At 32.5% G+C, this 25,082-nt stretch overlaps 1 protein-coding gene across 4 annotated transcripts in view; it reads right to left on the bottom strand.

Moving 5' to 3' along the window:
* Nucleotides 1-24,983, bottom strand: part of LOC112687330 — a 31,432-nt gene extending 6,449 nt beyond the window's left edge. Inside the window, exons 1-6 of one of the 4 annotated variants that reach the window (XM_025559973.1) lie at nt 24,322-24,983; nt 22,297-22,815; nt 7,655-7,767; nt 7,450-7,564; nt 1,220-1,299; nt 987-1,099 (exon numbers count right to left, since the gene is read on the bottom strand). In XM_025559973.1, coding sequence (XP_025415758.1) covers nt 987-1,099; nt 1,220-1,299; nt 7,450-7,564; nt 7,655-7,767; nt 22,297-22,559 — 684 coding nt within the window. In that variant the 5' untranslated portion in view covers nt 22,560-22,815; nt 24,322-24,983. Of the gene's footprint in view, nt 1-986; nt 1,100-1,219; nt 1,300-7,449; nt 7,565-7,654; nt 7,768-15,935; nt 16,554-22,296 lie in introns of those variants that run through there. The other 3 variants (XM_025559972.1, XM_025559975.1, XM_025559974.1) reach the window with 3 other exon arrangements.
* Nucleotides 24,984-25,082: the final 99 nt, after the last annotated feature.

Here is a 25,082-nt window from a genome sequence, read left to right as displayed (position 1 = left end):
TTTTTGATTTTTTAAGATTTTGTCAGTATAATTTCGTAATACTGTTGTATACATTATTCAATATTACATTTTCGAAAAAGAAAAATTTTAATAAAACTTTTTCCGTTGATTTTACATCGAATAAAATCTAAACATTCTTGTTTAATTTTACAAGTTCGTGTAAATGGATATAACTATGATAACAAAAATAATAAATGCATTGATCGAAAACAACGATTTAGTACGAGTAACAATAGATAATCTATAAAATATTCACGGATTTAGTCTCTCGTTATTTGTAAACAAAGCAAACTCAGGTGAAATCATAACCTTGGATGATGGTTCTATTGTACAGGATTTAAAACGGGGAGCCAAGGTCAGACCTTGATGGAGTAGTCCTAAAAACTTTCGGATATAGTCATGCGGGTCCCTATATACACGTTAAAATAACGTGACGCCATATTTAGAATAGAACAAGTTCGTGCGAGTTATAAATAAATATAAACAAACGCCTAACCTTAGAAGTGATTAATGAATAATATTAATTAACATTGAACTAACCATAGGCCTTCCTCGTGAATAGAAAAGTTTTCAGCATTTCCATTAGCCTATCCAGTCGTATTCTATAAGATTTTGAGTCCAACGGAGCACTAACAGCGATGAGATTACACTAACAAATATTAACAGCTGAAATTTATTTAAATAGAGCCATTCAAAAAACAAACTTTGTATTTTTTCTGCAATTCTAATAGTATGTAATCGATAATAACCGTTCAATAGATATTGAAATAATAGTAAATAATAGTAAAACATAAATAGTAGAACTAATGGGAATTTTTATTAACTTTTGTCAAAAAAAAAAAAAAAAAATAATAAAAATATAAAAATAAAGTACGTGGGATATGTTGTAATCCAAAATAATAGAAAACGGCCAACCAATAACGTGGCAACAGTACGAATAATGTATATTAATAAGCATATTACGGTATATCGAAAAATATACGCACTGGATTGTAAAACGATAACCCGGCCTCTTGCAGGTACGGTACGGCCAGGTCTTTGCGCCACGTGGTAGGATTGCACGATCCGCCCAAAAACACGTCATAACTGTGGGCACTTCCTATATTTGTGGACACGGTGGTTAGTCGTAGTAGAAATAGGATTAACACCGGCAGCGGTAATGTCGGCGGTGGAATAATCATTTTATTGTTATTACAATCGGATATTTCGTTTGGCTTACTCGAATTTTTTTTTAATCCTTTGACGTGTTTTTCTTGGTCTCTTTCCAACAGTCGCGAGAACTGAACCGATCTCGGTATTCTGAAAGGAAAAACAAATCAAACTGCTTATCATATTGCGCAATATAATCATTAACGTATAATAATTGCTAAACACATGGGTACTGCTCAAAGTCGGGTCGTCAGGGGCGTGCCAAGGGGGAGGATGAGGGATATATCCCTCCCATGGGATCAGCCGCCACTCAAAATTATATGGTAACTAACTTGAATAAATTTAAAATACCTATAATGACATATTGTAGTTTTTAATTTTTATCATTATAATTGAGTTATCTGAACAAAAGCTTGTTTTTTTTCATAAATTTCGGTACTTATTATGATTATGGTTAGTATTTAAAATGTATAGACAATAATTTGATGTATAAATAAAACTGTTTATCTTATACACAAATTAACACGATATAGATAACATGTTTTAATGTTTCAACATTGTAATTTAATAATGTACAGTCCTTTTTCTTCTAAATTTATATTTTGATAACATCCCCCCCCATCTAAAATTTCTGGGCACGCTACTGCGAGTCGTCACGCGCAACGATCATCCCTAACACGACACGCTCATGCGGTACGTGTACGCCTGCAGCAGGTGTATAACGTGTAACACACAAATAATGACAACTAAATTTTATAAGAGGGTGAAATATATCACTAGCTTATTCTACACGGGTCTACACTAGTTTAATATTTATTTGGCTTTAGTCAAATCCGCTCGGTTTCTTTGCGTACTTATTTTAGGACATTACAAATGCTCTACTAAGAAGTTATTATTGAACTAAAATGTCATCTCATGTATTTTTTGCAGTCATCTATAACAGCGTTTTTCAACTTGGAGGGCATTGACCAATAGATGAGGGCTCACATCTGTCAGAAATTTGTTTCTTTAATGGTTAATGATATTATTCGTCACAGGTGAAATAGATAAAAGCTAAAGTATTAGATAAAGTAGTTTTTATTATCGGAAGGGGGATTTCGAGGTGACTCATTTTATTTTTACCTATTCTGGGATCGTGGGATTGAGAAACGCTTGTCTATAAGATAACAGTCGGGTTCGTTCGACATAAAATATAGAATTATTACATGTCTACGTAATATTAATACAAATTTTTGAATAGAGATGATCATCGGTTTTTTATTAACGAAATAACATATATATAATAATATTATTTATTTTTAAATATTATATCAAGGATAAACGAATCGCCGAAAATAGAAAATTATGCAACTCTGTAGAACATGGCGTCCACATCGTATATATCAGGGGTCTCCAACCTACGGCCGGCGGGCCGATTTCGGCCCGTCAAGCTTTTCAAACCATCCCACTAAGTTTACTGATATTTTGTCATTATTATTCTAAATTTGATTAAAATGTGCCCGTGAAATTATTTCAACATTTAGGTACACTTATGTAAAAAGACGTTTTCGAAAAATTAAATACGTCGAATCTAAGTGTAGACCTAACTTAAACGACGAAAATTTACAAACGATGATGTTATTTAGAACAACAAAGTTTGATGTAAACAATCAAGACATTTTAAGACACGAACAATTTGAAACTTTTCATTAAATAACTTACTAGTATCTCAATAACACAAATTCTGAATTATAAAACTAAAAAATAAATATATGTTTTCCTAAAATCTAAATAAATCTTATCGATTCCTATATAGGAGTAGATAAAATTTAAATTAAATAATTAAATTAAAGAATATATATATATTATTCAATTTCATTATCTCTTTATTTCTTAAAACAATTTTGGCCAGCGATGCTAAAGCGTATTTCAGATTTGGCCCGCCGTAAAAGAAGATTGAAGACCCCTGGTACATATTATTAAAGTATATATAACAATGATTAATATAAATGGTGTTTCACAGCGTATACCACTGTTATGGCAAAGAATATTAGAATTCGATGAACAATAGTTTCTTCGGAAACTAATTCGAACGGTTGGAATAATTTTATTAATTTAACAACCTTTGAGTCAAGAAACATCAAGATAATTTCCAAAGTGAATAATTGTAATACTTACGGAAAAAAACAGTGATGTGTTTAAAACAATACACATGTTACAATACGCACTAAACATTTTTCTATCACGTACAAGACAATTGTATTTATTGTTTAACTTCAAATTTAAAAATTCAAACACGTGGCTGGTTACAATAAAAATCCAAATCTATATCCGGTTATTATTACATATGTCACTATGCATTATTATAATACAATCTATGTATATGTAAAGTATACAAGGTATATTTCAATATTTAACACTCGGTTTCATGGTTTACTTATGTGTTTTTGAATAAATTACCATACAATATTAATGTGAGACAATTACATTTTAATTATCTTTGATCATAAATTTATTTATATTTTATTAACTGAAAAAAATTATTATTTTTAATTTTATATTTTAAAGCAGCATGTTTTTTTTTTTTAAGATACAATGTATATTTTGCAAATTGAAAAATCAAAAACACGTCTCGTGGTTAACTTTTCTATATACATATAAACATTTGCTTGATTATTATTTATATAAAATACAATAGGTGAATAAATATTTACTATTGTCAATTATAAATATTAGTCAGAGTTAATGAGGGAGGAAATATTCTAGTGAATGTATTTAGATGTTAAAAAGTCAGAGTTTGCATTATCTATAGATTAAAGCGTTTTGTATAGATCATCGGTATATCAAATCTAGGTAGCGACTCATGGACGTTTAGTGTCGATGCAAAGGGTTATTTGCGTGAGATTGAACTTAAATCTAAATGCAAAAATGCAATGATTGAATATTTGAATTCATTAATGAATAATGTTTAAATATACCCTACCCTATAGTTTTTGTACCAGGCGGATGATAAGAGTTTTAGGTATTTATGAAAATAATTCAATGTAATTTCAAGATTTCAAGATGAGAAAGAAGAGCTAAAAAAGCCTCGTAGTTGACAGACCATTAAGTTATTCAAAGTTTAAATATACTTTAAGTACTAAACGTACTTTGTTACTCCAGTTTGTTACTCTAGTGCAATCTATACCTACTCATCTAAATTTCAAATGCACACATATATTCGACTACAGGTTTAATATTTGATTATATACACCGATATTTCGAGAAATATATTTGGTTTTGTAAAATAAAAAATAAACATATTATTAATGTTATAATTTGAAAAAACTAAAACTTAAAAAATGATTACGATACAAATTATGGGTAGTAAGAGAAATATAATGTTAATAGCAAAAATGTTTTTAAAAATATATGAATAGAAGTATCTGTTGAAAAATTGAATAATACTTCTATTTTATTTACACTTGGTACTGAATGTAATAAGCAGTACTAAATATTACTTGAATCTTCTGTTTTTTCTAAACATAATCAATTAAACCCTTCATCAGCAGGTATATTTGCCAAAAAATACGACGAGGAATCTAACCCCTGTGTTTCTCCATAAATATACCACTACTCGACACTTGCATTAGTGGGAATAAGTCCAATTTTACGAAGAAATTATTTCGTGTGTATATCACCATTATAAATAAACACGACTCATCAGTAAATCAAATTATACTCAACGTACGACTAATGAATAATTATTTACTTGAAAGGTGTTTTTGACATGGTTATTATAATATTGCCATGTCGACGTCATCGATTATCTTATATTTTTACTCATTGAATAGTAATGATATAATACGATAAAGGAACGTAATACCTAATTATAGACGCAACATACGTAATATAATAGATTATTTTAAATTTCTTAGTCATGAACTTGTCTAAGATCAAATATAGAATTTAATTTTTACACGGGAATTTTCACTCCATATTTCATGTTTTATTTTATAAGACTATATTTATAGCATTTATTAGGTACTCTTTGGATCGTTAATAGATACGAAACGTGTGTAGCGTAGCCACGATTTTTAAATGGGAGTGGTTTAACACTCTTTTAGACGGGTTAGATAAGATAAGATATAAAAAATAAATTATATTTCGAGGTAAGAGAAGATTTGAGAGTTCAACTTCATTCCCACCCAACTTTATATATTTCCAGAATTTTAAAATAGTTTTAATAACATTTATTAAAATATAATTTATAACAATAATAAATTAACGGTGGTCATCTGCAGTAGCATCGCGGCAACATAAAATTATATAAAAACTATAATGATTATAAAATGTTAGAGTTAGACAAAAGTTACCAACATTTTCATGATAACCGCAAAAAGATAGGAGTAATACGCTTATATAGGTATCAAAGACCAAATACCGGTTATATGTCAAAATTTTGTGAGTACCAACATTTTAAAATACTTAAATATCAAATAGTAATAAACTAGTGTAGTACATATACATAAACACGACCCATAAGGGGTGGGCTATACCTCCCTAGCTCCTCCCTGTCATTGTTTACGCCACTGCAAAGTGTTATTAAGTATTTTAACCATATTACGGTTAATTATTTTATTATTAATAAGTTATTTAACTAATATATTAATAATTATTAATACATTATTGTTAAGTATATTTGGTTATATTTTTCAACTTTATTCTTATTATTCTTAAAAATGATAACCTTTTGTGTATGTAGGAAAAATATTATTTTTCAAAGATCAGTGGTTCACGGGTCATAATTTGTACACTTTTTTTAACTGCCGATCTATATGCGATACTTTAATCATTTTTATTTTTATGACATTTTCTCGATCACTTGTTTGTCCTTGAATTATCTTTCTGCTTTATTAAATTTTATCCCAGTGGTTGTTTTTTTTTTTTTTAACTTATTTTCATATTTTTTATAACATTATTCAGAATTATAATTCAAGATCGTTTAACCAGTTGTTTATAAATAAGTTTTGAACAAATCTAGACAATGTAATATCGAAAAAGTTAAATACCTGTGTAGTATTTTTAGATACTATTATTATACAGGTTATACAAATTTAAACATTAAACGAAACATCACTATAGTGTGTATATGTATACTATACATTTTATTCACTCTTTGATACATATATACGTCATCTATTATTAATACACTATACAATTATATGAGTATTATGGGAATACTCATAAGAACTGCCTAAATCGTAACCTGGGTCAAATGTTCGGGGATGCGTACAACAATTCACCTACATCCTCACAACTAAAAGTATAAGAAAGCTATGATGTATTTTTTAACAGCGCGTAGTAATCTCGAGGATTTTTTAGAACGGCCAGTTATCAAAATAATAAAAATAGTTTTGAAAAAATAAATAAATAAAATCTATTTTATTCCAAAACCAATGAAAATGGAAACCACAGTTATTTTATTAATTGCCTTATCGAATGAATATCATTAATTAAAAGGACGAACAAAACAAAAATATTAACAAAAAAACTGCTATTCTTACTGTTTTGGCAAAGCACCATCAAAACGAAATGCAAAACTGCGATTACAAATTCGCGGGTGAAAATATAAAATCTGGAGGTACTAATCACAGGCAAGCGCCCGTTGCATTGTAACGATGATAACTGCTTGTGAAAATAGCGACGGTAATTTGTATGGATTTTTTTAAAAAGAATAACTTGTTCCAAACGATTTAATACATTTAATTTAATAAACGACGTGAAAATGTAATAAATTCATTAAACAGGTCGACGGGTTTTACTTTTACCCAGTCCGTCCACTGAGATATTAATAATACAATAAAAGATAACAGTTACAATTTGATTACAATAATTAGAAGGGATCGCTACTTTACATTAGTATTGTTTTATAATACAGTGAAAACACAAGTGTGGGAAATTAGACATGTACGTATACGTGATTGATAAGTGTTTTTTTAAAACTTTTACAACAATAACTATCGATATTCGATATATTGGAGCTCAGTGTTTTATTTTCAGATGACAGTTATCAATCAATATATGGTATTAGATACTCTCGAAAATTATCTCGTTTCTTTTGTAATCAATATTTGTTTTAGATTAAACGTATACCTCGTAATCGTTTACTACTACTGATATCTAAGTTTAAAGTGTTGGATTATCAACACGTTACTACTACATTAGTTTAGTAACAATATGCGTCCCCATTATGGATACAAACAATGAGATGCTAAACATTCTAATGAAACAACTATGAACGGTGTTCAATGAAAAAGAAAACTGTTCAATAATATTTACCCTCTGTCTAAGCCGTTTTTCAGTTTTTTGGCCAACAAGCAGAATTCGCCGAACGTCATGTACACCGACGTACCTCTATTGGCACATTTCATTACGCACTGCATCATTTCAGCGACTGGGCGAAGATGATAAAAAAAAAAAAAAACAATATTAAAATTCCACGAGAATGAGGCAAGTTTAATTTACGAGAACTGGAAAAAATCACCTTGAGCGGAGGTTGGGTACAGTCCTAGGTCGTTGAACAACGTTTGAACTCTGTGGGACGGCGCGTTCGTGTTTTGGGAGCCCACACGTGAGTTCCACGCCAAACACAACTCTCTACGATAAAAAAAAAAATTAAAAAACAAACGTTCAAATAAATTTATTTCATATTAATAAACGAGTGAAAAAAAATAAAACGATTTTTTTTGCTTCATAGATGTTATTTTATATATATTATATTCAAGTGCTGCGCGCTTTTGTTAGGGAATAATGTCAACGCGATTAAATTTAGCCACGCACATGGAAAGCAAGTGGTAGCGTGACAATACGCATACTGCCGTGGTAGTAAATGAAATATCAATTCGAAATCGTTCAAGTAAAGATTAGATAACGTATGTAATACGTACAAATGCGCATAAGTAAACGTACACATGTGTTCCTATTAATACCATCATCGAGGACCAAATTAACGTAATCAAATTGATCAGTTGTAACATTGATTGTATAACATACAGATATGCCATTCGATTGTAGAAATTAGTAGTGCCTTTGAGGAAGTAGCCACTATACGTCGCTGTAATTGTTTGAATTTCACTTTAATAAAAAGAAAAAAAAAAAAAAGGTTTTAAGCAACAAAAACATCAAACAATATTGTTAACAATTATTACATTACCTATCTTATTATTGAAAATATATTATCAAATTCAATGCAATTCAATGCAGTGTAATATAGTGGCTGTATTCACGTAGGCGATACCAATTTTAATATCAGGATGGCGTATTCTAAAATCAGGGTCGACTTTACATACGATCGACGCGTACGACGGCACAGGGCGCCAAATCACAAAGGTGCGCGAGGGACATCAAAATTAGAACTAAATTTGAGCAAACATTTATTGGCCACGTACATTATCTACTAAAGGTAGAAAAAAAAATTTTCACAACGCGATTTAATATAAATTTGATTATAATTATTATTATTTATTATTATATCAACATGCAAGGTATGGTCAAACTTGCAGGTACAACTACAGTTTTATAAACTATTACTATATTATTATTATTATGTTTGTTCTCTTTATGATTTAAAAATATATGGTAAATATGCACGTTTGAAAAATGATTTTGAGCATTTTTTACTACGAATGGGGTTTAGCACCTCTGACTCCCTTAATTTTGCATGTTTAATTCGTTTAAAAAGGAGAAGCGCCTGTAACGATTGTAAAATAAATCTTGAATAAGGCGCTGAAAAAGCTAAATTCGGCCCTGTCTAAAACCAATGGTTATTGTTAACCCACAGTCCACATTATTTCGTGTGGTAGGAGAACAAAAATCAAGAACGTTTACGTTTACCATGTTGGTTCGGCTTTAAAAACAGTAGGAGAATCTTGGAACTTTAAACGATTTTCACGTCTACGACATAGTCATTAATACTAATCACTTATGTAATGTATAAAGAATTCACATGGAAATCGATTGGAGTGCGTTTTTCGGTACCCGCAAGGTCAAGATAAGATTACCGTCCATTTTCGATTGTCTTAAGTTTGGACATAATTTAATTCCGTAGTATGTATTGTAGCTGTAAAAACTTATAATCATAACGACGAATACACTGAAAATTTAATCGTAGGTATCGTCTATATTTGTCAAACTGAAGACTCTTTGACCGATAAAAACCGTAAAAAATGTAAGAAATAAAAACTATTTATCTGGATAATTTTCAAATATTTCAGAGTTTTAGACGATACTACTATAGAATATAATATAGACCTATTAAAACTATTAATAATCATTTATTATTCTTATTATTTATGAACCATACGGCTATACGAAAAAACCAATTGGGACATGCACCGAATCGCTTAGCGCGTGCAATAGAATTATTATTATTATAATATTATTATGGTTATCACGTCCTAGTCGTTAATTTGTATGTTCCAACCGACAAAATCAATCTTTTGTATTTCTTCGTCGTTCCGATACTGTAGGTATATAATTAGATAGTCATGTGTAACCATGAAATCAATATTGATAAATAGAATTTTACTCGACGCGGCATCAGAAAACATTTATTTTTGATTTATCAAATGATTACTAAGTAATTGATACTTACATTTAGTAAACAATTTACTATACATTGTACAAAAAGAAATATAGCTTGTAACTGAAAACTTTTGTTTTATAGGTTTAAGCAAACCGACAATAATTAAGTTCAATTTTGAACATTGTTTTTGAATAGTTTTATAGAATACTTTTTTTTTAAAAGAAAAATTATCAATACACACAAATTATGTGTTAAAAATTCAAATAATCCATTTATAGCCTATATCATATAACTATTTTATAACTAAGAAACTAAATAAGATTTAGTTATGTTTTTATCGTTAATATAAGTATACATTTAAAAGTTTTTTTTACTATTATTTTTACGTCATACACACATTCTCAATTTAAACTTAAAAATCTATTTATTTAAAAATAATAATTAAACCTTTCTTTGATTTTAATGTCTTCAATCTTAAATGGCGTTTTGATATTTTTAATTATGCAATTTTAGATGATCAACAATAATTGCTTACGAAATAATAATCGATTACGACTATTGTAATTATTATAATAGTCGTAATCGATTAATTTTTTGTATGTTAAAAAAACACTTAATTATATTCTGTGGTAATGCACTTGGCAGTTTTTCCATTTAAAATCATTTATTTAGAAACAAAATAAAATATTTACAACAGAAACATAAAAATTTGGTACTATATTGCAATCGGATTTTTCTTTATCGAACACTGGACCATTTTTCGGTTGGTCAAATTTCATACATCTGGACACAAAATAAATTGTCACCATGACACAATTTCATAAGGTCGACTACCGAATTCATGGCAATATATCAAAATGTTACCTGTCAATAAGATTTTTAATGGCATCGTTCTAGTTAAATAAATCTAATACTTAAAATATAACAATTTGAAGTACTCAAAGACATTCATTATGTACTATTTAGATTTACGTATAATATACATATACGTGTACATACTTGTAGAATTTATTATACTTAAGCTGCAAATCATACATGTGTTTTTACAAACGGTAAAAACAATTGAGCTTTAATTATAAAAAAAAAAAACAGCTTATTCTAATAGCCGTTCTCGTCCATAATAATAGATGTGTGCAATTCAAGCCGGAAAAGGAACGATCTGAATTGGCTCCGACTTTGTTTATGCTGTAACCTATTACACTTCGCCATGAGTATAGCATGGCAAATGAAAGTATATTTTTGATCAACCGAGCGTGGCTACGGCGTATTAACAATGTTACATGAAGAAAACGAGTGCCAAACACGCCAACTAATTTATTACTATTATAATATCCACAAGAACATTCATCTAGCTCATTCATCAATTATTTTTCACACCACACGTTTGCAATTACATAATAATTGAATGGCAAGGTGTAGAGCAGATGTTTAAACATTTGATCTGAATTGTACAGTAGTGTGCGTTTTCGATTGTGAATCGTATTTTTTTTCTTGTACGTTCAATATACATACTTGTTATAATATCATTACGTTTTTCGTAAAATAATTAATGGTTAAATTTTTTTAAATTTATATTCTTAATATACGAGATAGTTAATCAACTAACTCTACGGTGGCTATAGGTTAATAACAAAATAAACTTGTAAATTTAACGAAGAATTTGGTTTAAATTAAGCTAAGTCGAAGAGTGTGGTCAATACTTAAACTATATATATAGGTATTCCATAGGTACTGATAGATCATCCGATGTTTATACATATACTAGGCAAATAAGATTTTTAAGGGGATTGATTTCACAGAATTTTCCGAGGTATAACTTTTGGCCAGATCTGAGAAAACAAATGACAGATATGAAATATAATCAGGAGCGTCATTTCAACTTTTGAAAGGGTGGGGCGACTGATTAAATTTACCGACTTCATAATATTTAAAAAATTATGGTTACCTATATATTTAAATATTTAATACTTATGGACGATAGACTATCAATAAAATATTTTTTTGGAACAAAACATGTAAGGATTAGTAATAAATAATTATGTCATGATGATAAATAAAGAACATGAAACGTTTCAATTTACCCAATTAAATAATAACATAATAATAAAAATACAAATAATAACAAAGATAATAAAACATTCATTTATTTACTTATCCTATAGGCTTTAAGTTACCTATCAATAGGTTTAATAAAATAATAATATAAATCTAATTTAATAAATACTTATAATTTTATTATTTGTATATTTAATACTTTACGGAAATTATTTATAAAAACATAAAATTGTATCTCAAATATAATGTAGGTACCGTAGTTTGGGGTGAATAGGAATGATTTTAATGGTTTTTTATAGATTATGAGCTCAATTTTTATAGTATCGATATCACAAAAACTGTTTTATAAAGATCACATAATAGAAATATATAATATACCAAAAATAAAGTTTATAAGGTTCGCGTAATAACGATTATCATAAACTGGGGAGGAGCCAGTGTTTCCCAACTTTTAATAAACCGTGAACGTGTATTTAAAAGAGAATATTATCTGATTTCTGAGTATAAAATAGTACATAAAAATGCACTATTTACCGATTTTAGCATTTGATTATCGGACAAAGAATTGCCGACTTTTTAAAATTTCTTAGAGTTGGGCATTTGTCATAGTCTGACCCCTCCCAAATGAAGCCCCTGAGTATAATGCTCAACATTATCGTTGATTTAGAAGAAATAAGAATCTATATACACATTATGGTACGTATATTAATTTTGCTGTAAAACATGTACAGCTACAAGTAAAGAAAGTTGGATTATTGCACATGTCATTTGACGTGATGCTGGTGGCAGATTTACAAATCTTTGGTAATTGTTATGTGGAAAAAATATTTTTGTTTCCAACTACGTGAACTTATCAATAAATATTTTACTAAAATACTTAAAAACAATAAAAGAATTTGTTTAGGTTCAACCATAAATATTTGATTTACTCTATTATTGAATCTTGATGAATGATAGAATACTTCGTAATAGATTATACTTACATTTTACATTGCCATTTATGTCGATCACTGCTGATGATAAACAATAAATATATTTTGTGATTATTTGTTAGGTTATTTTATAAAAATATCGAAAAAATATCTGAGTCTAATAAAAAACCATTGTGGATGTTGTATTTAATTTTATCGGAACGGTCAACTAACAGTTATGGATCGTTTCATATAAAATTGTTTTCGCAATTGAATAAAGCTTTTCTTAATACATTTATATTTAACTGTATTTTAAATTTAAAAATAAACTAATATATATTTAAAAATGAAAAAAAGAGGACAATTCAATGAATAAAAGTAAGAATAAAAGTTTTATTAATTAAAAAAAAAAAAAAACAGAATATTATGCATGCTTCCAATCATTATTTAAGAATATAAAATATTTTTTTTATAATTTTATACTACTGATAAATATTCATAAATTAAATAGTTTAAATTGTTAATGAATTCAGTCAAAATAATAAAACCTCAGTTAATCATTTATATATTTCAATGAATCACACATTTTACTATGAAATAATTACTGTTTAATACTGTTCAATAATCTGTTTTAGGAAACATACTATTATCATAGTATTTAGGCTGTAAACACTTTTTATAATATAGTATTTATAATCAATAGTACTACTATTACATTTTCTTATTGTATTAAATAAAATTGTAATAAATTAGTCATCCATTTATGATTATTTGTTGTCAGAAAATGTTTAAATCGATGAGTGAAATTTTAATTTCATATAAGACGCGTACGAGTTGGATTGCCAAAAAAATAACATGAAACAGTGACCTTATATCTGAGTATACTGTTACTGGATGATCGCAATAGACGGAAAAATAAGGAACGTCCATTGTTTCCGAGAAGGACAAAGCCATTAGCAAAGACATTTGATTGTCAAGATGGAAACGCGTTTGCGATTGCGTAAAAATTTGAACGATTTATTTTTATGATAATTCAATTTAAAAATAAGGAACACGAAATATGATACATTTTTTTTGAAAGAATTTGTTACATAGAATTTAGGCTGTCAGTATCTAAAGTGACAATAGTAAATTGTAAACAGTATTCACGATAAGATGTTTATCATAATTTACTTTTAATAAATTTAACTGATTAGTTCGGTGTATAATTAAACTAGATATTATTGTTTATATTGGAATATTAAAAATGCTTAGAGAAGTAAAAAATATATATTTAAATAAAAGTTAAAAGAAAATTAATTATATTATACTTCTATCACTAAGTTATCAAAATAAAATGTATATTTATTGCATCAAATTTTTATAGTTCAGATATTTTACAACTATGAACTAAGAAACTAAAGATGTACAATTCTAATGAATTTTGTAATACAATTACAATAAATATTGTTTGAAATTACGTACATATTAAGGAATTATTTGTATTAAACTCAAGGTTCACCTAATCAGAAAAATCCTGGAATATGATCCAACAACATAAAATCATAAATTATAATATTTAATTGTAGATCTTGCATAAGTCAATATTTGACTATTTAGTTTAATTTTATTCAATAAAAGTTATCATCGTTAAAGGCCCAAAAATATTAGTACACAATTTGAGTAATTAACGGAAGTATTTATCTTTATTGAATACAAAAATCATAATTTAAATCAGTTTTGAAATTATAGTATTTAAACATAATTGAAATTTAATTTTTACATTATGTACGTAAATTATGTTGATAGCATGAAGTACGTATTACATAGTTTCATGAGAAAAAAAATGAAAAAAAACATTTTATTTAGTTTTTTTAGTGCACTTAAAATAGTTAAATATTTCCTGGCCATCAATGAACGATAATCATTCAAACGGTTTTGACTTTTAAAAAAACGTTGGAGTCATAGTTCATATAACATAATTTAACCGCTATGACGAAATAATTGAATATTACGCTTTGAAAAAATGTCAGGTTTAAACGTATACACACTATAAAGCGTAAGAACTATAGTAATAATTTATACACTCAAATTGTATATATTTCCATAATAGATTTAAATGATGTATAAAAGAAACATCTTCTTCAAATGTACTTTTTTTTTTAAATCTTTAGGTTTAAAATAAATATAAGAAACTAACTTATTTTTAATGAAAACATTATTGCTTTTTAAACAAAAATAAAAAATAAACATGTATACAGATCAAGTAAAATGTATGTCATTAAACAAGGTTTTAAAAAAAAAATAAATATAATAATTTAAATTAACATATCGTACACATATATGTTATTTACAACACACATATTGTAAGATAATTTATTTCCATTGCAAATCAAAGTCAATAGTAATGATAGTGTGCATTATAAACTTATTGAAATTAGTAAATATACAAGAAAAATAAAAAATGGAAACACATATACTTTTCATGTACATGCACATATAAACGCTAAATCATGTAGGTTTTCATTTCAAGGATCTGTTGTGTACGACACAGCCATAAAAATTGATATTTATGTAGACAGTGAACATAACTTTGGCTTGAATATATTTAAACTATTAATATTTTCTATAAGTTAATTATGAATTTTCTCAGTAGACTTCCAAAATTAATCTGCTATTTGGCAATTATACGTGGGACCTTGAATACAACAAACGGATAAAGCCATTTCATCGAAGAATATTATTAACTACATTAACTACATTAACCCACAGTATTAATTAAGAGAACATATTTTTTGGAGTTCAAATAAAATTAATAAATAATAAAAATGTTATCATATTTAATACTATCTACTGATCGTTTTTTCTAGTATCATAATATATAGTATAAGACATTAATTTTATGTATTTAGTTTAAATACTCCGTCAGTTTATTTCACAGTGCAATTAGTGTTTAAAAAATAACGACCAATATTAATTATTAAACAAATAAAATCTAGATTAGGGGGAAAAAAATAATGAAAAACGTGTAAATATAAATGTATTAGTTAACACGTTTGATCGTACGAAATATGTTATCAAAATGGAAATCATAATTTATTAAAGTACTGCAGAATTACTTTATTCGATTGACCAATGCGTTTAGGCTATACTTTTGAATAATATGGTAAGATTATGCGCGTCTATGTGTTTTGAAATACTGTATTCCGTTAGTTGAACACAGCACGGGATTGCAACACGCGTTGCAATAATTTTTATTTTTTATTACCTAATAATAATGAACTGCGTCTACTCACCGATGCATTTAACAATAAGTGAAAACCAGACGAAGATGATGAACACCGCATAGGAGGTGCATTTGTATATACATATGTATTTAAAGGAATTTCAAACGTTTAGTTGACATCACGTATACAGAGTTGGTGTAATTTATACAAAGAAAAAAGAAAAAAACTGGAATCACGCAATCGGCCGAGTAATATTACGTGTTTAAGATTTTCGCAATCGACGAGATGAAAAGGAAAACACTGCGTATCGGAACGAAAAAAAAAATTGTCCGTTGGTACTACGTTTAAAGTACGTGCACGGAAAACACTCTACTAGTATTATACACGCGTTGACATTGGTTTTTTTGTTTTGTTTTGTCTTGTGTTATCAGTCAGACACGTGCTATCGAATCCCCGATGATGCGTTAACGCATTCGTAATTTTGGCTGCGTTATTCGTATTTTTTTTTTTTCCCCGGAGCCCACAGTTGTTCCGAAGGATGCGGAAAAAATGCGAGATAGAAAAGAAAAAAAAAATTAAACAAACGAATGAACGAAATGACAAATAGGTTAGTCCGCGTAACGCGTTCAACGTTTATGGACGACACTTCGAAAGGCGGCTGTCGTGCACGGTACACGAGCTTGTGGTACGACGCAATGTTTATTACGACCGCTGCGCAACATGGGCACACCGCGTCCTACCGCGCCGCCGATGGTTGCGGATCACCGCGCGATAATGGCGGTACGCGCGGCGCAACGAAACGTAACCAATACGTTTACGCGGTCACGTACCGCCGACGCGGTCCGGAGGAGACGCGAAGGGACCGAAAATCGTGCGGCGGGAGAAACGCATCGCTCGCGTTACCGAAACGAATGTATTACATGTAAAACGTATCGACAACGAGGGAGAGAGAGAGAGAGAGAGAGAGAGTGAGTGAGAGAGAAAACGATTTCACGTTAAAATAATAATAATAATGTTAATGATAAACGCATGTACGTCGGCGCGTGAAAAATTATCGGTTCGAGATCGCCTACGGTACCCCGCGATATCGTGGGACTCTCGGTCGCCGGAGGAGAGCAGTGCGTGACGGAACGAGCCGCGGGAGAAGACGATCGTGCCTACACTCGCGCGGCACGTGGGCGGACGCGATTTCTTGTACAGGGCACGCACGCGCGCGCACCTTAACGTGGGTTTTCCAGCATCGCGGACGAGGAATGTTCAGGACGAAACCCACCCGATGGTTTATTTTATTTCTTTTACATTTTTTTTTCGCCGAGCCAACAGACGCGTCGGAACCGGGTACGACGCTCGGCCGCCTCGTCGTCGGCGTGAAAAATAATAAAAATACAAAACGGAATCGAATCGTTATTGAGAACGACGTTGTAACGCGCGTTGGACGCGTCCTGACTTTCGGATACGGGTGTGACCGCAGTGGTGGCCGGAAACCGTTGGTTGTGGACTGATTACCATCCTCGTGTATACTTATGTATACCGGCGCGATACAACATGGCAAAATGTTAAGGACTTCAACACGTATTACACATATTTTCGCCAGTCGGCGGTTTCTCGTGCGTTTTCATTTTTCCGATTGGGTAAGTAACAGCTTATGATTTTCCATTATCAACGTGTTGGACGGTAAAGCAAGTGTTGAAAACACTCGGAGAAAAAGAAGTACGCCGTAAAATACCAGTGGAGTCGAAATCTTTTGATCGGTGCCAGAACGTTCATCGTTTATCATTGTCCATTTGCGTATTGTTGGCATTTAAAAATGTACCAGTGCTATCACACCCACCATGTTCATTCGACTTGACTTGCTACAACTTATTTTTGTTTCCGAGACTAAAAACTACCCGCAAAGGGTTCATAGGTTTATACGATTTTTTTTATTAATTTTTTTATTTATTAATTATTTAGTAATGCGACGGAGGAACTAAAATTTATAACTTTGGAAAAAACATAGAGATTTATTCATAAGTAGCTGCGTGAAAATACACTACTTTGAAGGCGATCAATTAAAAATATTCTGTAACTTTTAAATGAAATGTATAATAAAATATGAACTCCGGGTATTTATTGAACACAACCCGTATATTAAGTGATAGTTTAAGCCGCATTCAAAACTATATGTATAGGTAAAAGGGTGTTCGCGTAGCATACGAGTATATACGATATGTATATACTCGTAGGTATGATGAAGTAATTTAATTTTTATATCATAAATCATAATTCATTATTTTTGTTAACTATATTATATTTTATGCAACCAAAAAAATCGTTTATCAACATAAAGCTTTAAAATAAGATTCCAAGGAATTCTCAAAATCCTCGAGACATTGGCGCAATTCATCCCTGTATAACACACAGTGTATCCGTCAATCGATTATTGTAAAATAGTTAACAATCATCACAATTTTGGTAAAACTAAATTAGTAGTTGTGCTTCGCAAATGCGGTCAACATCTAATTCCTTATTCATACAAGTATATTCAAACCTACACGATCGTCCAACGCTTTTTCGACAAACCTTCTGGGAATCTAATTAACATAGTTATGTTTGATATAAAATGGGTAATATGTGCAAGAACGTTTCTGACTCTTGTTTTCAAAACGTAATCATGAAAAATATAAACTAGTCAGACGGAATTTGTGCACCGATTTTTAAACATTCATATTGTATACTGCCATATTTACAGTGGCGTAGACATGATTTCTGAAAGGGGGGGATCAAAAAAAAGAAAACGACATAACTAAATAAGATGGAAAAATTCTCCCGAATACTCCCGTGTCTTAGTCTGCAGGTTTGGCGAGTTTAAGCCGCTCGAAGCTTGCGCAAATGTACTACTACGACAAATGATGTCAGAGTGAATTAAAAATAGGCATTTGTGCGTGTGCGTTGCTTTTCTTGGGTAAGCATCTGTTAGTTTTTATTTTTCGAACAACATACGTTGACGGTGGATTGTTTGCTTTAAAATATGTAAAACCGTTAAGGTGATTTCCAGCGCATAATCCATGCATGCAATAATTATTGATTTAATATGCTATCTGAAAGTTACACTACACGCCCTCGTTAAATGTATCACTATTTTTGAAATGAAAATAAAAACTTCTAATAGTAATATTGTCTTATGGGTTATATAAACAGACGCAACACGGGGTTATTAACTAATTAACTTAAACTGAAGTTGAGAACGCTGTTGGGTTAAAATAGGTGTCCATATGGATACACATGAGTTGCTATTTCAATAATATATTTCAATACAAATAATAAATTAGGTAGTAGCCGAATGTACCCATATGATGACACCATAAAAGATATGAAATTTCACATATATTATGTGATGTCACGCTACATTCCAGATTGAATATAATTAATTATATTATAATAATATATAATAATATAATTTAATAGTTTTTTAATTACCTTTGACAATAGTACCGTTGATATACGTAATATCAAATACACACCAAGCAACTATCAATGGATAATAACGATATCGAATGTACCTCTGAATCAATGAAGGAATAAGTATAGTAAAATCACTAGACGTCAATTATTGATGTTCAACAATAGTTCAATTTTATTTATCGTAAAGTATTTAATTAATTTCTAACTATATCAATGACTCAAGTATAAATTTATAAAATAAAACTTATGAGAGAACATACGATTCATTTTGATAATTAACTCTGAAGTCATTCCAATATAATTATTTTATACGATTATACTCCTATACTTATCGTTAATTGATTAATGATGTAGTAGTCACGCACATATTCTAAGTACATCAAAACTATAGTACTTCCATGTAAATATTATAAACAAGAACAAATTGAATGCACCTAAATGCGATTTTATTTTATAAACAGTTGATCAGTCTTATTTTAATTCGATTAATCGATCAATCGATCGTCTGCAGAAAAAAAAAAATAAAAACAAAAATTAATTATTCTTACTGGAAATTGTTCAAAAGAGACAAGACCATAAAAAGGTTGAAGTAATAAAACAATATGAGTATAAATTAGATAACACTATTATTCACGGTTAATAAATATAATCATTGACGAAAATAAATTTGAAATGGACAGTAAAACTGATAGTAGAGGCGGTTCTACTTTGAGAATATATGACGACAAGCAATTTAAAACAAAACCGTTTCCGTATGTGTATTATTTACTGAATAGGCACATTTTCTATTATGCAGTATAGGACATGCAGTCAACACATTTTTAGCTTCCAAATGTTTTTTTTACATTATTGTTGGAAGAATAAAAAATAAAATAAAATTATAAATGAAAATTTTATACTTGGATTGTTTTTATTTACTAAAATCTAACAATGATATTATTTAAACAAGCATACTGTAATTATTTATAAACTTAATTTTTCAATATTTCAGCTTTGTTTAGTGGAAATCCATGTCGTTGCATTAGATATTATATAAAATACAATATTAGAAGAAAAATTGAATTTTTAATTGACTAAGGCCTAATGTTTTTATTTATACTTATCTGATTATATTTTTTGCGAAACATTTACTTATATTTGAATTATGAAATGCCACACAATTTACAATACAAATGTTATCGTCTACTGTTTTTTTTTTTTTTTTTTTTTGGTAGTAATATTATTTAATTCTTAAGCCTTAGATCATTTATACGAGTATTATAACTAATAACAGTGATTAGAATTAAGATAATTAAAGATTTTTGAAAACAGCAAATAATAATCTTTTTAAAAGCAATTGTTTAAATTTCGACTACTATTTATACTATGTTATATATACATGAGTATTATGATATTTATAAAAGTATTTTTTAATTTTTTTTTAAATAGCAAATATAATTGATTCAAGGTCAATTATACATTTTGGTAGAGGAAGAGAAAATAAATTTAGTGATTATCATAAATGTAATTTGTGTTGTAGACATGGAAGATATATTGTCTTACTATCAAAAATGATACACAAATTTATTTTACAAAAATATTGCGACTCTGGCTAGATAAAAAAACATATTAATAAACAGAGATGTCAAAGTAAACGTGGACAACAATTATAAAGTTTGAGTGTAAGTGTTTAGGCATGTGTAATTAAGGAGATTATTTACTTATTTATTTAGACCAGTGATCGACAACCTTTTTGGACTCTTAGGCTACATTCAAAAATTAAAAAGGATTCAAGGGTCAAACAATACAAAGAATTGATATGGTATTCAATGAAATTTCCTACTTTCAGAATTTAATATAAAAGAGAAGTGCGGGCCATCGATTGACGACCATTGCTGTAGACTAACAACTTTGATAGTTCATAAAGGAGATGTAAGGAATACATTCAACGTAGCAATCGAAATAACTTAGGTAATCGTAATCAACCGGGATTAAATCGATTCGTGCGAGTTATTTTTTCGTTTTCGAAATCATTTGGAATTATATTAATTGGAAAATAAACCAAAAAATAAAGATTTTCCACAGTAAAGAAACGTAGACATTATCACGTACTCATGTTTTGCACAAAACGCAAACGAGTGAAATAAATCGTTTATCTAACCGGCAAAACAACGATTAACTTATTATAGAAAAATCATTGTCGAATAAAATGCACTCAATGAACACCCACGTGCCAGTCATTTGCCACCGTCACCGCCGCCGACGATGAACGTGACACCCGGCGTGACGTTTCGGAAATTATTTTGGATTAACTCTCGATCCTCGTAGTAATACTGGAACCAACATACATGAGTCAGCCGATTAGTGTTATCAGATCATGCCTACCGTGCAGTAGTAGTATTAAATTATTACAATTATTATTATTATTAGTAGTAGTAGTAGTAGTAGTATTAGTATGGCAGAATTAATAGTGGTTCTTATTATTAGTATTACATTGAAGTAATATTAATAATATTATTATAATTAAAAATTAAAAAAAACTTCATATCAAAAAGTATAGTTTGAGTTGTACCGTTGTAATAGCTATAGCTAAGGCCATAGATGTAACTAGACCGTATTTTTTAAGATTTGTCCAATAGAATATTACGATAAAGGAAAATCCCCGCCAAGAGATTTTGAGCAAAAATAAGAAAATAACGATAACGCGTTCAGATTCAAAAATTCAAAAACACCAAGCATTTTGTTGGAGACGATAAAACCGCAGTTGCGTAGGGTCAACGGTGATATTTCGCCATACGATTTCAACGGGAAACAGAGATGAACGATCCGCTTACTAGCAATTCAGGCATGTTGCCGCATGTTTTCATCCGTAAGCAGTTATGCATATAGTACGGTATACTTTCAGTACAATGCGAAAAATAATAATATAATCTTTATCGGTAGAAAGAGTGTCGAGTGTTAGCAGCATAAATATAATGTAGTACTGAGAACGATAACGAGACGATACCTGTGAATTCTGGACGATCTCTTGGTCACGGAGTGCTGACGGGACGGCTGCCACGCGCCGGCCACCATCATCTCCCTTTCGGTAACGGCCGAACAGCTTCTCCTGGCCGGCACTACGCGCCTCCTCACGCAGGACTGCTGTTGCAAAGACACCGCGGCCGTATCCGTTGCCGCCGCGGTCGCGGTCATGGTGGACCGCCGCCTCCGGCGGTCGCGCATCTGTTCGCAGCCGCGGCCGCCGCTGTCGTCGTCGTCTCCGTCCATGGAACGCGCGGTTCGCGTGGCCGTCGTACGATCACTGCGGATCGGTGCCGCGGTCCATCGAAGCGGTCACTCGGAACGCGGGGTGCCGACCGCAGCGGCGGCGGTCCCGTCACAGGTGTCGGCAACGGCGACGGCGGCAAAAGCGACCGGTGCGACGGAGATCTCGACAGCCCGAGTCACGTAGCGATGCCGGCCGGTTGAAGTCGCGTTCGCCGCAGCAAAGTCCACGGCCTTTGTCGCGGACGCGGGCGCACGGCTGAAACGGTCGACGATATTATAATACCAAAAGCGCGCAAAACAGAGAGAGTGAGAGAGAGAGAGAGAGAGAGAGAGAGAGAGAGAGAGAGAGAGAGTGAGTGAGAGAGTGAGTGGTGTGAGAGAATGAGAGAGATAGAGAGAGCGAGCGAGAAATACAGGAAAGAAGAGCGCGCGACGTACGTACGGCACACGTGCGCGCGGTGGAAACCGTCTGCGCGCAGGTTTCGAGAGATCCGTCGTCGGCGGAAATCGGCACGCCGCGCGACCCGGGGAGAAAGGCGGTTTCTCGCGGTTGACCCCGTTGACCGGTTTTCGTTGTTACTACTACTACTACTACTGCTGCTTTTATTACAATTACAATTATTGTTGTTTTATTATTATTTTTTTTTTTCGTACGACGTTCACGACGCGTTTTCGATAGCTGCTGTATTATGTAACGTTCGTGTTCGTGCACGCGCGTGCGGCGTCACGGGACGGACTGTTCTCTAAATCGCCGCCACCGTCGCCGCCGCGATAACCTCGTGACCATCGTCCGCGAGCGTAATAATATTATTGTTGTTGTTGTTGTTGTTGTTGTTGTTGTTGCTGCTGTTGCTGTAGCGACAGCTGTTGGCGGGGAGTATAAGTGGTGCCCGTCATGGCCCGTTAACAAGGAAAACGGCGAAAATAATAATAAATATTATTAATAATTATCGTTGTATCGTATCCGTTGGTCGCGCGCAATAGAACGACAGAAGGAGGCGCCGGGGACGCTGTAAAATCGCACGCGATGCGCTCTGAACCGCTTCCAAAAAACGATCTACTACATATTTGTTTTTAGCGATCCGCGCACGAACAGCCGCCGTGCGCGCGTACGATACAACGCGTACGCGTTTGTCGTTCGCATAATGTTCAAATGTCATATTGATCATAGTCGATGGACTATAATATTGTCCCGGGAGACGACGGATCGAAAAGCGACCGGTTGTTTTAGTTCGTTCTCGTTGCTAACACGACTCGAGTGATCACTGGGAATACTCGTAAAAACGTTAACAAGTGTTTCCGTAAGACGGTAGGCGTGTAGCGTACAGTGGTGCGACTCGTTTCCTTTTGAAAACAATTGGAGTCACGAATTCGCGTACCTACCCGGTTTAGCGTTGCAACAGCGACGATCGCGACTCGACGGTTGATTGCGATTTGAAGGAGCGTTAGCGCATCGGTTTTATGATTTATTTTGTTCGTAAATAATCGTCCATCGTCTAGTCCGAACGGCGGGAAGAAACCGCGGAACAAGACGAACGATAGTCATCGAAACGTTATCGTCCAGATTACGTAAAACAAAACATATGTTCGGAGGACACGAAAAATATAGGTAATTATCAAAGGGAATAAAACGGAAAGTTCATATCGATGGGTTATTTTCGTCCGCGTAAAAATAGACGAACACCGCGTCGGTTGAACGTACACGCACGTCGCGGTATAATAATCGACGGTTTTCGAACGAATTAAAAACTGAATACAAAACCTTTTACGCCGATCGAGGAAAATGTGTACGGTGCTGTCGAGACGCGGTCGGGGGATTGGACGAATCAATGACGGTAGGATCACAGTCCACTACAACCCCGTGACACTGCGAAACGAAGACGAGCGAATCCGAATAAATCGTCGTCGTCGCGCGTTCGCGGTCGGTCGATTAACCGTTCGCACCACTCACCTCGGGTACAGCGGCCATGGATGGACGCGCGAAGACGATGCTACGGTAACGTCATTGTCGCGACGTCCCGGATACGGTGGTCGGCGCGAAACCGGTGCGCCGCGGCGCGGGCGCAACGCGCACGCGCGACACGTGCGAGCGGGACCGTCCGTTGGCGCGGTTTTCCGGTACGCCGATACCGGTGACGGACCCGCAGTGGAGGGGTACGGCCGGACGGACGAGCTTTACCGCCGCGGAGACGGCACGCCGGCGCGACAACGGAAACGCACGGTGGCGGCCAGCAGCGTTCCAGCAGCGCGGCGGTGACGACGGTACGGAACGCGTTGATTGGGCGCGCGTCGTCGATACCGGTTACGCGCGCGACGAGCGAACGGGAGCGAGGCTAGTGGAGCGAGAGCGAGAAACGGCGATAACCAAAAGGCGCGGCGGCACGACTGCCGGACGACGGACTGCTGTTGCACACCACGGACGCTACACGGCGCGGCGGCGGCGGCGGCGGCGGCGGCGGCTTGGTCGTCGGTGATCTTTCACCGCCTCGGAACGTTCAACGCACGCGCACACGGCCGGCAGCA

Source organism: Sipha flava, unplaced genomic scaffold, assembly GCF_003268045.1.
Source record: "Sipha flava isolate LNK unplaced genomic scaffold, YSA_version1 341_pilon_pilon, whole genome shotgun sequence".
Classification (NCBI taxonomy): domain Eukaryota; kingdom Metazoa; phylum Arthropoda; class Insecta; order Hemiptera; family Aphididae; genus Sipha; species Sipha flava.
The sequence above is the reverse complement of the archived record's forward strand: the minus strand, read 5'-3'. Positions and strand labels throughout refer to the sequence as shown.